Source organism: Perognathus longimembris, chromosome 7 (genome assembly GCF_023159225.1).
Source record: "Perognathus longimembris pacificus isolate PPM17 chromosome 7, ASM2315922v1, whole genome shotgun sequence".
Classification (NCBI taxonomy): domain Eukaryota; kingdom Metazoa; phylum Chordata; class Mammalia; order Rodentia; family Heteromyidae; genus Perognathus; species Perognathus longimembris.
Genome location: NC_063167.1, coordinates 8,063,280 through 8,081,244, shown reverse-complemented (window position 1 = coordinate 8,081,244; position 17,965 = coordinate 8,063,280). Strand labels below are relative to the sequence as shown.

At 42.2% G+C, this 17,965-nt stretch overlaps 1 protein-coding gene across 1 annotated transcript; it reads right to left on the bottom strand.

The window, feature by feature from the left end:
• Nucleotides 1-9,361: 9,361 nt before the first annotated feature.
• Nucleotides 9,362-17,503, bottom strand: LOC125354590 (arylacetamide deacetylase-like 4). Its single transcript, XM_048350266.1, has 4 exons — nucleotides 17,336-17,503; nucleotides 15,993-16,209; nucleotides 14,848-14,911; nucleotides 9,362-10,133 (listed from the first exon to the last, which is right to left on the bottom strand). The coding sequence occupies exons 1-4, from the start codon at nucleotides 17,501-17,503 to the stop codon at nucleotides 9,362-9,364; spliced, it is 1,221 nt and encodes a 406-aa protein (XP_048206223.1).
• Between the last annotated feature and the right edge of the window lie 462 nt (nucleotides 17,504-17,965).

The window sequence follows — 17,965 nt, the reverse complement described above, 5'->3', positions numbered from 1 at the left end:
TACACAGTCTGACTCACCCCCACAGATAAAGAAAGTGGCTCATTGAGACAAACACCAAAGAGATTGCATCAGATCTTGGCCTGCACAACTTCTGGCCCAACATGTGTGGAGCCCTGGCACCTTGTTCCAGGGCAAGGCTGTGTATTTTCACACCACCTTAATATTCTCCAATCTGCTTAGGAGAGGGAAAGATAGTGGCATATGGGCATCTTGGAGATGTTGCTAAGCCTTGGCCAGGCTGCTTAAAGATTGGGAAATCTTTGAGGACATCCAATCAAGTGCCCTGTGTCTCATATCTCAGCTGTAAAATCACAGATTAGCAAGGTTGTCTCTGGGCCATGGTAAAAAAGGAAGAACAACCACCCTTACCCCAGTTTTGCTCTTCCTCCCCACTGCCCTGATATGCTAAAATGAAAACTAACAACACAATTAGTCTTCATATTGCTGACCTGTTTTTTATATTCTCATGAGACGATGTGCTTGGCCTTGTGAATCCAAAAGCAACAGTCCTTCTTAGGTTTGAGAGTCAGAAAACAACTTACTTGTGTACACTTTTCATATACAATCCAAGAACTGCAGACACCATACCATCAACCACCCCCATTGTTGGCTTCTCAATGCTAAGCCACTACCCACCTGCCATGATTACTACTCAGTGACCAGGAACTAGATTACCAAAGGCAGCACTTTTGCCCTGGTATGCACTGAAATCATGTCAGCCACATAGTTTTGAAGCTCATGATTCAACTGTGCTTTTGTCTTCCTGTGGAAACTGCTGTACACGTTGCCACCTATCTTTCTGCCCCTTGAATGCCCCTCTCATGGGAACTGTGAAGAACAAGATGTATTTTCAATGGAAATTATCTCCTGAATGAGTGGCCTTATTGAATCTCAAACTGTCTAGTAATAAGCTCTGCGGTGATGGTGTAACTCAAGGTAGAATTCATGCATGGGTGAGGATCTTGGTTCAATCCCCAGCAACAGACCTCAAATTTTTATCTTCTGCTGGGAGTGCTGTACTGGAAACACAGGACCATCCTTTAATGTCAGCAGGCCAGGCTGTTATTTCTTTTTAATCAACATCTAATCCATTGCCCTCATCCCTTAGATACGCTAAGTCCCTACCTCTCCATGTTTCCATGTTTTGATTTATGTGGTATTGGAATAGAGGAACAATGTCTTCCTTAATTCCTGTGTTGAGTTGAGTATGACTGCATCATTCTCTGGTGTTCCCCAGTACCTACTTGTTCTAGGAGTCCTAACAGTCCTCCAAACCTTATGGTTGGATATGAAGTATCCCTAAAGGCTCATGGGTTGAATGCTTGTAAGACATCTCAACCAGGTACAGTACACCACCATGTCCGAAAGGGAAGGAAAAGTTTAATGCCAGGGAAGCTGGTAGGCTGACTCCATCAAGACACAGAGCAGTGGCTACCATTAAGCTAAGGGCCCAGTTATGGGGAGAGAGCCTGGAAAAAGAGAAACTCAGCAACTGTCCCTTCAGTGGGATATTTATGGTAAGGCGATTGGTGCTCGTGGTAAGATTGGGACGGGAGGCCCTTGAAACCCAGATCATTGTCAAAATTAGAAACAAGTCCCCAGAAACAATATTAGGTTGGCCACCAGCCAACAATTCTTCTTTACAAATAGTTGTTCCAGTATTTGAGATTAAATTATGAGGGCTCTAACTTAATGCATAACCCTGATAATGGAGTAATAACTGGATGGCATTATTTAGAAGTGGCAAGAACTGGGTATTATCTAGAAAAAGTAGGTTATTGGGTGTATATTAAAATATAGTCACCCTTCTCCCCACCCTCTGCCATCCCATTTCCAGGCAATCATGATGTAACCACTTTTGCTCTATCATATCCTCTTCCTCCTACGACGACATGCTGTACCATAGGCATGACAAACATACTTTTCAAAATGATCCCAAGGACCTGGGCACAGCGCTGATGAAAACAGCAGAATCCTGGAAGGATTTCATGGCTGGGCAATGGAAGGAAAAGCTGTACGAGAGGAAAAAGTAGTCCCCATAGTTTGGGTCTGTTATGGGGTATCACATTGTCAATCAGTAAATGAACTGATGTGAAGGACTTGAAGTACTGAAAATTTAAATAAAGATTTTCAAATTTAACATAAGGGCATGTACTTGCTTTTCAAAAGAAAAAAAATTATGAATGCACATAGACCCATAAAATGGATACAACCAAAGAAAGAAAAAAAATATGTAGAAAATTCAGGGCATTCCTTTCCTCCACTGGAGACTAGGAATCAACTGGACCAAGAAGTTGGGATAGTCAGAGCTGGTCTCAGATCATGGTCAAGGTTTTGGTCATTGTTGATGAAATGGTTTGGCAGGTGTCCATCAAATTGTTGAAATATCTCTCTACCTAACAAACAATAGGGACAAATGTGAAGAGAGATTTACTAAGACATAACTCTACTTGGAAACAAAGGAACTAGATTGTGGTACCGCAATCCCATTGCTGACTTTCCCTTTTCTGTGATTTTCTTCATGGTCTCTCCTGAGTAAGCTGTCTTCTTGAATCCACCTACCTTCAGGTGGTACCCAAACATTGTTGCAGATTCATTTCCAAAACAAGCCTGTTGGTTTTTCCTCCCTTCGTTTCCCAATTTTCATAAACTTCCAGAGTCCATAAACATGAACCGAGGAGGGAGAAGCCAATGAAGTAGATGCTGATGTTCAAAGACCTAGCTCTCGGCTCCTGTAACTCACAGGTGCTCTCTAGTCCTGTCAGAGCCTAGTCCCTTATGTATTGTTTACATGTGACCAGAAGTTACTCAAGGAAGCCTTCCCCTTGCAGTCCTGAGAGCAGATTCCACACTGCAGTTCTGTGCTTGTGCTCTGCAGACCCACAGCCAGATCCCCATTAGGGAAGCCAGCATACACACATGGTGGCAAGTCCTTACGCCTGCGCTTCCTCTGTGCCTTAGAACTCTCTTTTTCTTCTTTCTTTTGTTGTGTTTTTAATCCAGGAACCTACTGCTCCAATCTGCCATTTTAACTAAAAAGTTCTTTCTGTTTGCTTTTGCTGTCAAATTCCTGTGAGGTGGCTGCTTCCTTTTTCATCATCCTTGAGACAGCATTAAAACAAGAAATCACCCCCGTGATAGAATATAATATGGTTGTGAGTATCAGTTTGGTTTTGTACTTAAGTTTTTTGTGTGTGCAAGTCTTAGGTAATAAGGGGTTTCTGAAGTAGAAAACTTGAGCTCTTGCTAGGTACCAGTGGCTCACACTAGCACATCTACAAACTCAGGAGGCTAAGCTTTGAGGATCTTGGTTCAAAGACAGCAAATGCAGAAAAGTCTGTAAGACTCATCAGTTAATCACCAGAAAAGCCTGAAGTGGAGCTGTAGCTCAAGTGGCCTTGAGCAAAATAATTCAGCAACAACGCCCATCCCCTGAGTTCAAGCCCTAGGAATAGCAAACAGACCAAAAAAAAAAAAAAAATGGGGCCTTATGGGAATTTAGAAAACATTGAAAAATTGAGCCTGAAAGTCAATTGGAGAATACCTTACTAAGGAAGGTAGTTTACCTTTTCGGTTTCAGAGGACACTGTTCTCCCTCCCTCCCTCCCTCCCTCCTCCCTCCCTCCCTCCCTCCTCCCTCCCTCCCTCCCTCCTCCCTCCCTCCCTCCCTTCCTCTCTCTCTCTTTCTCTCTCTCTCTCTCTCTCTCTCTCTCTCTCTCTCTCTCTCTCGTGCCTGTGAGCTCTCAAAAATTTCTTGGGCAGATGCCTCAGAAATCCATTTTACTGCTTCAAGTAAAATCACCATTTTTATTACTAGAAAGAAAGAAATAATCATTTCAAAGCTCTCTGATTTGCTTTCCAGACACGAAAATTATTCCAGACACTAACTAGTTACTTTCATATACGTTTTCTGACTTCAGTGTGACCAGGGAATTCAAAGATAAGCAGAATCTAACGCACTCATTTTTTTTTTTTTTCGGCCAGTCCTGGGCCTTGGACTCATGGCCTGAGCACTGTCCCTGGCTTCCTTTTGCTCAAGGCTAGCACTCTGCCACTTGAGCCACAGCGCCACTTCTGGCCGTTTTCTGTCTATGTGGTGCTGGGGAATCGAACCCAGGGCCTCATGTATACGAGGCAAGCTCTCTTGCCACTAGGCCATATCCCCAGCCCTAACGCACTCATTTAACCATGAGAATAGAGGTAGGCATACATCCCAGGGAGGAGAGCAGGAATGTTCCAGCAACAAGAATATTTTTGCTCACAGAAGGGTTGCTTATGTAATGTGGCACCTGAGACAGGAATGAAAGAGATGACTAATATACTGTAGAATAATATGACTGACAACAACAAAACATCTAATTTGAGTCCTAAATGCGGAAAGCATGGCTTCTCAGTCTTTCCAAATCCTAAATTAGTTCGTAGTTCAAGGGCCCTTAATTCAAAAAGTGGCCACATCTTCTGGAGAAAGAACTTTACATCTACATTTCACCTGTATATTGCAATTTTCCATGCAACTTTTGTCCAAAGGATCTGTAGCTCTTACCAAGTTGGTCTTGCCCAATAATACAATTTCTATGGCTTACTAGATAGACATGGGTTCTGAATTAACACTAAATCTGGTGACAGACAATATCATGTAGCTCCTCCCAATCAAATAGGGGTGAACTGAGGCCAGGTGTCTTACAATCTGTTTCTGCAAAGTGCTCTCATCTTGGCTGTCACTCAACTGGAAGAAAACTTGCGTTGATCAGCAAAAGCTCAAGCACCCAAGCCCCGAGTTCAGGCCATGGACTATGAGATTGGCACGCATGCACACACACACACACACACACACACACACACACACACACACACACACACACACACACACCCCAATATAAGGAGGAGCTATGGTAGAGTAAATACAATATTACATGCCTTGATTTTATGCACTTTTCATCATATTAACAAATCCAAATCTTAAAGGAGGAAGGATTTTTGTTTTTACCGAAGGAGAGGTTTCATCCATGCTGGCTTGTTTCTTTTTTGTGTTCATGTGGTGAGGCAGGTCATTATGGTGACAGGAAGATATGAAGAGATAAAGCAACAGTACTCACATTATGGTAGCAGAGAGAAATAGAAAGGGGCCAGAGCTAAGATACCAGTCAAAAATTAAGGCCATATGACCTGTTTTCTATGATTGGACACAACTAAAATAACCTCTCAATAATGCTACCAGATGATTAGTCCACCAATAATACACTCACCCATTGATAATGTCAGAGACTCCATTATCCAGTCATCTCTCAACAATTGGACCCACTACCTGTCAAACAATCACTCAACCCATTAGACCTTTGGTCGGATACTTCATAACCAAACTTTAGCTTTCTCCCATGAGCACCCAGGGCTTATAGCCATCCCATAATTTGAAAGGAACTTAATCCTGTCCAAGAATCCTCAAAGTCTTAAGAGTCACAACACTCTTCAAAAGTTCAAATTTAAGGTCACTTCAGAGACTCAATGTAAATGACTATTATAGGTTCCTGAAATTTTTCAATATGTCAAGGCAGAGTAAATATTCCCATTAGAAAAGTAAAGAATAGAGGCACAGAAGCAAAAGGGAAACATAAATACTAAGTCCAGGCTGGGAATATGGCCTAGTGGTAGACTGCTTGTCTTGTATACATGAAGCCCTGGGTTCGATTCCTCAGCACCACATTTATAGAAAAAGTCAGAAATGGTGCTTTGGCTCGAATGGTAGAGTGCTGGTTTTGAGCAAAAAGAAGCCAGGGACAGTGCTCAGGTCTTGAGTTCAAGCCCCAGGACTGGCAAAAAAAAAAAAAAAAAAAAAAGGAAAGAAACAAAAGAAAAAAAGACTGGGAATGAAGGAAGAGGTAACAAACAGTACAAAATGTACCCAAGGCCTAACGTATGAAACTGTAACCTCTCTGTACATCATTTTAACAATAAATAAGAGAAAAAAAAAAGAAAAAGAGACTGAACAGCAGACATCAAGGAGCCACAAGCTCCCCTAAACAAACTCAAAATCCTCTCCTCCTTCTTTCTTCTTCATTGCTATTCTCTTTAGTTCTAGATATACAGTATGGTGATTATTAGGCTTTTTCCCCCCTATTTACATGCATAACTAATCCAACATAAATATATATATATATATATATTTCACTTTATGGAAAACATGATGTGCAGGCAGATTACAGTCACATAAGTAAGTTAATGAGTCATGTATTTTTAAACCCTGTTACCCCATCTTCATTTCCTCCCACTTACCCCTCCCTATTCCCTTTCCCCCAAGATGTAAAGTTCATAGCCTACACAGCGTCTAGTGAGTATCAAAGGTGCATTATTTTATCCTTTGTCTTGCGTTTCTGTGATTCCCTTTCCCTTCCACGGATCGAATCAACTTATATACAAGACACAAGGTACAGAAAAGTAATAGAAATGAAAAAAAAAAACATCACTACATATAGGACATGTTAAGAACCTCTTGTTTCCAGCCCTTGGAGTTCATGTGGATATGCTTCATTACATGTGGTTCTATGACATTAGTGATTGGGTTATTGAGATCTCCTGTTAAGAATACCATAAACATATTCTAGCTCTAAAAAATGAGGGAAACCATGCAACCTACATTTCTTTGGGTCTGGCTTACTTCGCTTAATATAATTTTTTCTAAGTCTTTCCATTTCCTTACAAATGGGGCAATGTCATTCTTTCTGATAGAAACATAGAACTCCTTTGTGCACTCCTTTCTTGATCCATTCATCTACTGAGGGGCATCTGGGATGGTTCCATATCTTAGCTATGGTAACTAATGCTGCAATGTACATGGCTGTGCTGGTAGCCTTGTATGTAGTCATTAGGGTAAATACCCAGGAGTAGGATTGCTGTGATATAGGGGGCTCTATGTTTAGCATCTGGAGGAACCTCCATACTGCTTTCCAGAGTGGTTGGATAAGTTTACACCCCAACAAGAGTAAAGTAGTGTTGCCCTTTGGCCACATCCATGTCAGTATCTGTTATTATTAGATTTCTTGACAATGGCCATTCTAACAGGTAGAGTCTGAATGTTTTTTTGATTTACATTAGTTTTAGGGCCAGAGTTGTTGAGCATTTCCTCATGTATCTATTGGCCATTCTTAATTCCTCTTCAGAGAAGTCTCTTTAAGTCTTTAGCTCACTTGTGAATGTTTCTTTGGAGATTTGTTTTTGGAGAATTCAATTTCTGGAGCTCTAAGTATATTTTAGATATGAGGCCCTTGTCTGTCATATGGCTAGGGAAGATCCTCTCTGAATCTGTGGGCTTTCTATGAATCTTGCTAGCTATGTCCTTTGCCATGCAGAAGCTCTGCAGTTTAGTGCAATCCAGTTCCATTTAAAGCTGCTAAGGTAGCTGGGTGCTGTAAACCTAGCTACTCAGGAGGCTGAGATCTGCGGATAGTGATTTGAAGCCAGCCTGGGCAGGAAAATCCATAAGGCTCTTGTCACCAACTTCCACCAGAAGTAGAGCTGTGTCTCAAAGTGGTAGAGTGCTAGGCTTGAGCAAAAGAGCTCAAAAAGTGCACAGGAAGCCGCTGGTGTGGAAAACATGAAGCATGATATTTGCTTGGGCTCTGAGGAGCCCAACACAATTGAATCTGACATGTGAACACAAGAGACCAAAAAGGCAGCACCCTCCCTCAATCATAGAGGATGAGAGAGATCATTAACATTACTAATGTGTTTCATTATTTTGAGACACAGGCTTGCTATGTAGTCAGACTTTACCAGAGTTTACCATGCCTGTGATGCCACCTCATAGCTTCTGTTAGCTGAGAGGTGTGTCCTCGTGTCTGCTTGTGTTGATGAATCTTGTGAGAACTTAATTAGATTGAGAGATGTGTGAAAGATGAGAAAAGCACATTTTCTCAGTGAGGTTTCCAAGAGCAGATTAAAGGAGATAGGCACATAATGAATTAGGGATGCAGTATTCCAGAGATGGCAGACTGACAAAAAGAGGAAATCAGAAAGTTAGTGGGTATAGACTCTCCTCCCTCTCCTCCTCCCCTGTCTCTCTCTCTCTTCCTGCCTCTCTCTCACATTTTATCTGTTTTCTCTCTCTGCTTCCTGACTGCCATGATGTAACTAGCTTTAAGATATCCTCTCTACCACAAATGATTGAACTTCTGAAAAGCTCTGAACCACAGAGAACACAATCAATGCTGCCTCCCTTAAACAGTTCTTTCCATATTTGTTATAGGGATGCGAAGTGTAAATAACACAGTATTAATACCCAGAGAGTTGACGGTTGTACAGAAGAGATCTTCCAGCCTTATAACTTCCCTATATCAGGACCACTGCATGGCTATTTCCCTCACAGATGCCCATCTTGCAAGCCACTACTGTGTCTGACCCAGCAAGCAGTGACAATTTCCCATCCCTTCTCTATGAACAGAGAGAATGACACTGGGGAAGCACGGACTATGTGCTGTGTAACCACCTGCAAGACACAGGGGCTCTCCTGAGAAAGGAGTCTGCACTCAACTCCCTTAGAGATGGACTTTCACATCCCTCTAGACCAACCAGGGAAGACTTGTCCCTGAGAACCTGACTCTTGGGAGTCAGGGATCTGCTTCAGGGAAATCTGATTAAAGACTTGAACTACACAAAGCTTGAAGCTCATCAGAACTCATCTTTACCTCCTATTTCTTCTCATCTGCCCCCTTCTTTCACCAGCCCAAGGATGATGACCTGTTCCTTAGGTCTGCTGGAGGAAATTCGGGTGGGCCTTTGTTTGACAGGTGACCTTGGCTTTGGGAACAATGAGGAGCCTCCACCCATAACTGAGAGTGTGGTCCCTGGAAAGCTTTGTCATCAAAAGTATTGATTAACTCAATGACACCCAGTAGGTGTCACTCTGCACAGACCTATGGGATACAAAAAAAAAAAGACTGAGCCCTGAGCCATCTTTCCTCCCTTTGATAATCATTCTCTGACTGAGAATGGCAAGGATGCTACAACTGAGTCACAGGACATTCAGTGTATTGGAGACAGATTTGACTTCTTAGAGAAAAACAACCTTATTGTTCTCTCATCTACACGTGCTGGACCATGCATTCATTACGCTTCATTTTCCTCAGTGTTGTAGAACTCCACCAAGGTGTCAGCTGTTGGAGAGATCTTCCTGGATTCATCTTACTCACAGACTCTTTGTTAGTACCATGTATTCGTTTTTTCTGCTTATTTTCCAGTTTTGAAGTATTTTCTTTCTTTGGCTCTTTTTTCTTTTCTCACTTCTCTGTTTTCTGTGCTGCAAATTGAACCCAGAGTCTTGTATATGCTAAACAAATTCATTATTACAAGAAAAAAAACCACAAGCCCATCATATTCCCCTTAAGTATTTTACCACAGCAGCCATCACTTTCTCAGAACATGGGAAAGAGAAAAACATGCTGTCAAATAAAAATATGCATCCATGAAAACCATCTTCTGCATGGTACCAGCTCACAGGGACCCCATGGTCTTCCAAGCGCTTCTTATACAGCAGGCCATCATCTCGGAGAACATCCCACTCACAGGTCACTAAGAAGGCCTCAGGAACCTGAGCAATAACCTGGTCATCTGCCAGGAGGGGGGCATTGTCTGCCTCAAAAAGATGTCTGGTTTCCAGATAGGCAGCCTCATTAAAAGGGGCGAGAAATTCAGGCTTGTAGTCTTTGTGTCTGAACCTCTCAGGGAGATTGTCAGAGCTCACCCATTTCTTATATTTCTCCCACATATTGGCAGGAATACAAGCACCTGTCAACAAGGCATCTTCCCAGAAGGGGTCAATTCTTAAATATCGTAAGAAACACATCATGAGGTCTCTGACGAGAAATGGGACCTTTTTGTTCTGTTGAAACGATGGTAACTGCAGATTGATGGCCTGGAGAGCAGGGTAAAGCAAGATCTGAGCCCGGAGCTTTGGAATATCTGTCCTGCCCACCAAGGCCTGGGTGACCACAACTGCAGCAGTAGCTCCAACGCTGTCTCCAGAGACCACAACCCGGGCGGGATCCACCCCATACTGTTTGAGTGTCTTCAAGAAGTAGATGGTGGCATTCACACAATCCTGGAAGCAGACTGGGTAATGGTAGTCAGGAAGCTTGCGGTACCTATGTGGGGGGGGGGGCGGGGAAGGAAACCCAGTATCTTAGTGAGCAGAGTGGTTAGAAGAGGCCATTTGAACAGCACCTTCTACCCCACTGAGGAGAACATTTACCATTAAGATAATTTCAGAATGTTTATAACAACCAAAGATGCTGATGCCCATTTTTTTCTATGTGTGTATATGAAGAACCTGTTTAGAGTCTGAGTGGATAAAATTCTCCATCCAAATCCTTATATCTTTCCATAGATGAACAAACTCACAACACAGGATCCTGCAACTTCAAATCTGTTGGATTTTGAGACAGAAAATAAATACTGCTGGTGGTCCCACTGCCTGTCAGGAGAGCTGGGGTGGCAAAGATTGGAGTCCAGGTGAGGAGAGAAGAGGAATGAAGAGGAGGTCATATGAGAAGGAAGGAGTTGAAGCATCTGTCTGCCATCTTCTCCCAGACACGTCCTGTGGTCGCCTTGTGCCAGGTCTGGAACTCTTTTTCTCCCTGTGTACTTCTACAGCTGCCCGTCAGTCTACTCTGGTCCATGGGCCAGATCTCTGCAAGTCTGTTATAGTGACACATTGTGAAATTCTTCAGAAGACATCAGTGCAGTTGTGAAAGTACACTTTTCTGCAGTCTCTGTTCAAGAGATTTTCATTTTCCACAAGGCCTTTTGGATCATGGACTTTAAGGGTAGACACCCAGACACCCCATTACTCAGTTGGGATCAGGTGTCTAGGCACTGGAAAAGTTTTGTTCTCCTTAGTGACTTACTGGAGTCCTACAGCTGTATGGTCTCCTCATACAGAGAAAATCCAAATGGAATGTGTCCATCAACAAAACTTAAAATAACAATGCTTTTAAAATTTCATTCATTCCCTTCTCTGAACTTTATCACCCTGTCTTTTGGTGATCTTCTGGACTTAGATCCAGAACCAAACTGACCAATGCTTACTTCCTTTTTCTTCTCTCGAGCAATTGGTTTTTTTTGGAACAGAGATTTATATTTAGTTACTCTCCACATTCACATTTACATTCTTAGAAGTTGGTATGTGAGTAAGTAGGTCTGCAAGTAGGTATGTTCATAGGAAGGTACATAGGTAGGTACATAAGGAGGTATTTCAACAATGAAATGACTTTCAACCTGCAGAACCAGTAAACAGGACATTAACCATGACCATGACCTTTATATAATTCTGCTTCCCTACCACTTTCATCTCCCCTGAGAGACCTGCTACCATGAATGTAAGACTCACCTGATAGTGTCCATCTCTTTTTTACATTATTTATTTGTGTCTTGGAGAATTTTTAATATATTGATTTGGTTATAGTTTTTTGAACTTCTCAAGAATATTATCAGGCTGTTTGTATACTTGTGAATACTTTCCCCTTAATTTTACTAAGATTTCTTCATATCTTAGAGTACTCTTAAGGTTCATTTACCAAATAACTCTTGAGTGGTCCCTAATGGCTCAATCACTCTACAATTTGGATAGGAGGTATTCTTGGAAAGGTTCATTTATCCAAGTTTTGATTCCTACTTAGTAGATCCAAACATTGAGACATGACTGTATTGAATCAGGCAGAGAAAACAGGGTCTGTTTTTTTTATAGTCACTTGTAAGACCAGCCCTTTAATTTGCCTCTGCCAGAAGAACACCCCCAAAGTGCTGCCTAACTTCTCACTTTGTGACCATCCAAAAGTACTAATAAATAGCCACTTGGAAAACAATTTTGATTGGTGGCAAAATAAAATTCCACTTTATGGCACATCATATGCACAGTAGTCTGCTAGGATGATTTAAGAGAATTTTGGGGGAATCCCTGTAAAATTAAGACCTTATGTTTATGAGCTACATATCATTAATACAATTTTAACAGAACGTATTGTTAGGACAGATACACAGTTAACTAACTGTTATATTAGCACCACCTGCCCCTGGAAACTATCCAATTGCAAAGTATCCTTCTAGTGGGAGGAATTCTCCACCCCTTACCTCTGCCTAAAATAGTCTTAAATTATCCCAGCCTCCATCCCTCTTGGCCCTTTCTGTCTCTTGCTCAGGTTCAACCCTACCTATGGAGAATATCCATCTTATTCTCACTTCACTTTCTCTTCAATGAACTTATGTTTCTCTCGTTACTCAACTGTGTAATTTTTTTTAAAATTTCCTCTCCTGGTACTTGAACTCAGGGCTGTCCTTCAGCTTCCTTTGTTCAAGGTTAGCATTGTATCATTTGAGCGACAGCTACTCTACTGACATTTTTGGCTGTTAATTAGAGATATGAGTATCACAGACATTCCTACCTGGGCTAGCTTTGAACTGTGATCCTCAAAGTCTCCTGAGTAGCTAGGATTACACATCATGTGTATTTTGTTCAATTCTTTGCTGGAGCTTTGGTGAACCTGGAATGACACCTAACTGAGATCACCTAACTGAGTCTGGCAACAAGATTGTGAGGGCTCTGAATTCAACAATGGATGAAACAATTCTTCACTCATAATATGTTGGCATTATTGGGCAGTGGCTGGTGGTGAGAGCTAGTGAGAAGAAGTAGACTATTGAAGGTGCTTTGGAAGTATAACTTTTTTTCTGGACACTATCTACTATCTAATATCACTTGGTAAGGAATTTTGCTCTAATTTTGGCCTTATGACTGGTCTACATTAGTGGAGCAAGTTCGTTATGGGATGATACTTTTGAAACTATGAGTTAAATAAAGCTGAAAATTCTGAACTGATGGTCAGGGAAGTGGAATGGTTGTTATTACCACCTGAGAATATGGTTTGTAATCCCTGGGCACTAGTCTATGAAAGGAATATGGAAAATGTTGGTATATAAAGTTGCAAGGCCCTCAACTGTTGTAACTAAGGTGAAATATTGGATTCTAGGAGAAGCACTGAAGACTGGAATGCTGATAGAATTGTAGACATAAAAGACTTTCCTCATGGGGTCACTGATGAAAACATGATTCTGTTGGGAATTGGACTGAATACCATTCGGTAACATTGTGGCAAATAACTCTACATTTTCTCCATGCTTTGAGACATTGTGAGGCTTAGAGGCAATTAGAAAGAAAAAGATAGACAAGAGACATTTGAAAAATTCAGTGTTTTCTAGAAAAGTTCTGTTTTAAAACGTTTGGAAAAAGAGTGTTTGGTTGTAAAAGAGAATGGCTAGATAAAAGGAAACAGCATTTTACTTAAGGAAATAAAAAGATCCTTTGAGAGTATCTCAGGAATTGGCCAGAACTCATCCATCTTAGGTGATCAAGTATAACTTGATCAACTTGAGCAACTCTAGGATGTCATTTCCTCAGAATTCATTTTACCGTGCTAAGTGACCCAAGCACAAGGTGGCTAATGCCACAGTGAACCACCCAGCTACTCCATGAGCTGTTGGTAGACAGTTGCTGGCATCATCAAAGACTACTTGTGATAGTTGTATATACTCCCACTGAGATTTACAAGGGAAGCCAGAGAAGCTAGACAAAGCAGGGCAGGGCTGGGGTCCTTGCAGTCAGTCCTTGAGATGGGTGATCGGTGGCAGAATGTGTGAGGGTGAAGCCAATGCTACAATGGAGACCCAAAGAAGTTGATGATATCAGGGAAATGGGTTAGATGCTAAGTAAATCAGCAGCCAGTAACCAGAGCCACCTCGACAGAGAGGAAGTTGAGTTTTAATCACTCAGCCTACAAGAACATTTGGAGATCACACCACAGAACTGTTTGCTCCAGATGACAGAAAGGGATGCACGTGTCTTAATGTTTTGCCAGCTAAACTTTGGTCTTGCTCTTGTCTCCTCCTTCCTTTGTAACTCCATTCTTCCCTTTTGGAATGGGAATTTTTACTCTGTTCCATTTCATCTTGAAAGAATTTAACTTGTTCTTAAGTTTTCAAGAACTCACAAAGGTAATTTACTTTGAGTCTCAGAAACTACTTTGTACTCAAACTTCTGAACAGTTTTGGAACTAGTAAGACATTGAAGACTCTTGTACAAGGACTAATAACTTTTGCATTATGAGATGGCTATGATCCCTTCAAGTCCATGGCAAAAAAAACCCCTGCAGTTTGGATATGATGTGTCCTTAAAAATACCTCATGGGTTGAATGCTTGTTCCTACTGGTGAAACCACTTATTGAAAGGTGACAATGAGGGATCTGAAATCACCAATGAATGAATCCATTGATGAATCAGTAATTTCAAGGTATTATCTGGACATAATGAGAATTGGGTTCTAGTTGGAGAAAGTAGGTTGCCGTGTTTGAATGGTGTCTTATTTCTGACCCCTTTCTGTCTCTTTCTGCTTCCTGACTACAATTGTGTGAGCACCTTTGCTCTGCCATGTCCTCCTGCCACAATGCTGACCTACCTTACCAGAGGGACATAGAAACAGAACAAGCTAGCCTGCCTGCACTGAACCTCTCAAATACTGAGGAAAACTAACATCTTATTTCTCCCAAAGATATTTTCCTCCTGCATTTGTTAAAGTGATGGAAAGTGTGTAAAATGGAGGGATATAATCTTGTATTTACTCTACCACAGCTCGTCCTTGTATGCTCAGTATTGGTTATCTTTTTCCACACTTCTTGTGTCCTGTGGCACTTTGCCTCTATCTGGAAGTGAATGTATAAAAGGGCACCTGTTGTCAGGACTCTTCCATCTTGTCCATAATCCTCCCTGGTTGCCATGGCTGCTACCCCGCTCCCCCTTATTCCACTTACCCCACTGCGAGCAGCACTGAGTCTGTCTTCTCGGCCAGGAAACTGCACAAATTGTGGTAAATATCTGCAAGACAAGAACAACCCAGTGTGTTCATGATGAGGACCCAACACTTCCCACCAAATCCCACTGAGAGGAAGGCTGATATAGGACTGGGGGTAGCATGCTGCCTGTGTCCTATTCCTGTTTCCTCTGAAATAACACTTTACAGCTCTGAATAGCAAACCCAGATATCTATGTAGCATTTACTATGCATCATAGTTCAAGTGGACCATCTTCTGCAATGTGTTTTTTTTTTAATTATTTATTTATTGTCAAAGTGATGTACAGAAGGGTTACGGTTTCATATGTAAGGTAGTGGGTACATGTCTTGTATAACTTGTTACCTCCTCACTCACTTCCCCCTCTTCCCCTTCTCCTTTTCCCTCTCCCCCACCATGAGGTGTTTGGGGTTATTTTTGTTTGCCAGTTCTGGGGCTTGAACTCAGGGCCTGAGCACCGTCCCTGGCTTCTTTTTGCTCAAGGCTTGCACTCTACCTCTTGAGCCACAACACCACTGTGGCTTTTTCTGTTTATGTGGTGCTGAGGAATCAAACCCAGGGCTTCATGCATGCTAAGCAGGCACTCTACCACTAAGCCACATTCTCAGCCCTGCAATGTGTTTATTACAATAGAGGAAACTGAGACCCCAAAAGGCTTAGGTATCTGAAATGGTCAAAGCCAACACTAAGAAGTGTGGACTAGAGGGAGATTAACAATTTTATATATTCCCTTTAATGAAGTAAATGTGGTTAGATGGACCACAGTGATTAATACAGTGGTTTGTCTCAGGTTCTATTAAGACAGGGAGGATATGACAAAAGCAGTAATGGAAATGAAAGGAGGAGTCATGGCCACGCATCTAGAAGCCCCTTTGGGACATTCATGACCCCTACATGGAGTGAGGGACTATATTATGGAGAACACTGCCAGGAACCTAGAACCCCATTAATGACTATGTTCCTCTCCTCTATGTGGTTTTGCCATAGCAAGTTCCATTGACTACTGGAATTGACCCTCCCAGGAGATCATTGGATAACTGCTAGATGAAGCTGACGGGTAATGAGGCCCTTCCTCCCTGACCACACACCATAGGAAAGCTCTTTACCTAAGCTGCCTATCACTGTAGCCCCTCCATGGTAGAAGACGATGCCTCGGCGAGGACCAGAGGACATGGCCTTCGGCTGGAACAGCCTCACACGGATCGTCCCGAAATGCAGGTTGGTCACCACCACTTTAGGGTCCTTTCGTATGGGAAGTAGGTCATGTAGAAATTGACAGAAGCTGGGCATCGAGCAAATTCTTAGCTTCTCAAGTATACACCCCTAGAGGAGAGTTGGAGACGAAGTTGAGTTATCTGTTTTCAAGACTCAGTTCTTTCCACCGTGCTCTATCAGCCATTCTGAAACCAGTGTCAGGTAATCGGTGTACACACAATTCCCATGTGCAGATGTTAACATCTTCTAAGGCTGATGCATATTGAAGCTGGTCTTGGAGTTTGGGAACTGAGAAACAGGAAACGCAAAGAAAGATCGTCATTCATTCCCACCGAACAGCATTTCTTGCTGCATTCACACAAAAGATCCCTGGTTTACTTGGCTTTGATCAGCGCTGATTCTTACCTCATTTCTACCAGCCTGCACCTCATTGCTGAAGTAAAACAGAGCCTTCCTTTATTGCTTGACTCATTCCCTATATGCACATGGAAGAAGTCACATGGCTTACATACAATTGTTAGGCGCCTCTTTTTCCACACAGTCCATCTTAAAGTCAAAGGCTGACCATTGACCTGCTGCAAACGCAGCCCTACCTCCACATTCTTGGCATCTGTAAGAACTGTGTGAAGGCCCTACTGCTGCCTCAACTTTGAGGTGAGGTGATTCAATGACACTTTTCCTAGTAGGTCTTTCTTCCACACAGCAGAAGGAATTGCCATCACTCGGGGTTTTGTGAGTGCATGGAAATTTGCTTAGAAAGAATTTTGCAATGACTAGTTGCTTGTTCCAATCTTCCAAAACAGATTAACACTCACAGACTCTTACAGCCTCACTCACCTAACTATAGGCTCCTTTCTTATGGATGAGCAATGGGATGTGTTTTACCGAATCAGGTATGACCCGTTTCACCCATGCTGTCCTGCATAGACAGGCCAACTCATTATCTAATTCAAAAAGACCATAGATTCTTTCTTATTAGAAACTACTCTATGAGTTCCTTCTGTTTACTGTCTTTCTGTCAAGTAGACACAGAGACAGTCAGGCTCATTTTCATGACTACTGTACTTGCCTTTGTCTTTCTACAATGAGCCCAGAATAAAAGATCTGGCCTACTTTCACTGACCAATGTGCATTAGCCTGTACTTTTGGACTATGTGGCTTTTTGCAAATTTTTCCTAAGGCTCCCCTTCTCAGTAGTCTAGCATGATACAATAATTTTAAAAAACAACGTTACCCATGTAACTATCAGGTGGCCGGTGCAGTGCAGAACTCGGAACTTCACTGTGTGAACGAGGGCAGGAGGAGCATCAATCATCAGCCAACATTCTGTGAAAATCCACAAGCTGATCCCCAGAACCAGGATGTACCCAACAATGAGGAGGGTCACCAACAAAGCAATCATGGGGTCCTTCTTCCTTCAGAATGGGCTGAGGAACTCCTGCCACCTGGAGAAGGTCTTTGGAAAATCTCTTGCCCACAGACCCAGGCACTTTATACCTTGCACAGTCTGACTCACCCCCACAGATAAAGGAATTGGCACATTAAGAAAACCAGCAAGGAGATTGCATCAGATCCTGACCTGGACTAGTTCTGACCCAATATGTGTGGAGCCCTGGCACCTTGTTTCATTCTAATAATCTCCAATCTTGTTAGGAGCAGGACAGACAGTGGAAAAGGGGTATCTGGAAGATGTTGTTAAGCCTTGGCCAGGCTCCTTGGAGATTGGGTAAACATTGAGTAGGTGCTATTATGTGCCCTTTGTCTCTACTCTTAGTTGGAAAATCAGAGATTAGCAAGGTTGCTTCAGTTTTCTGGTAGAAGAAGAAGAACAACCACCAGTCTTGCTTTTACTACACACTGTCCT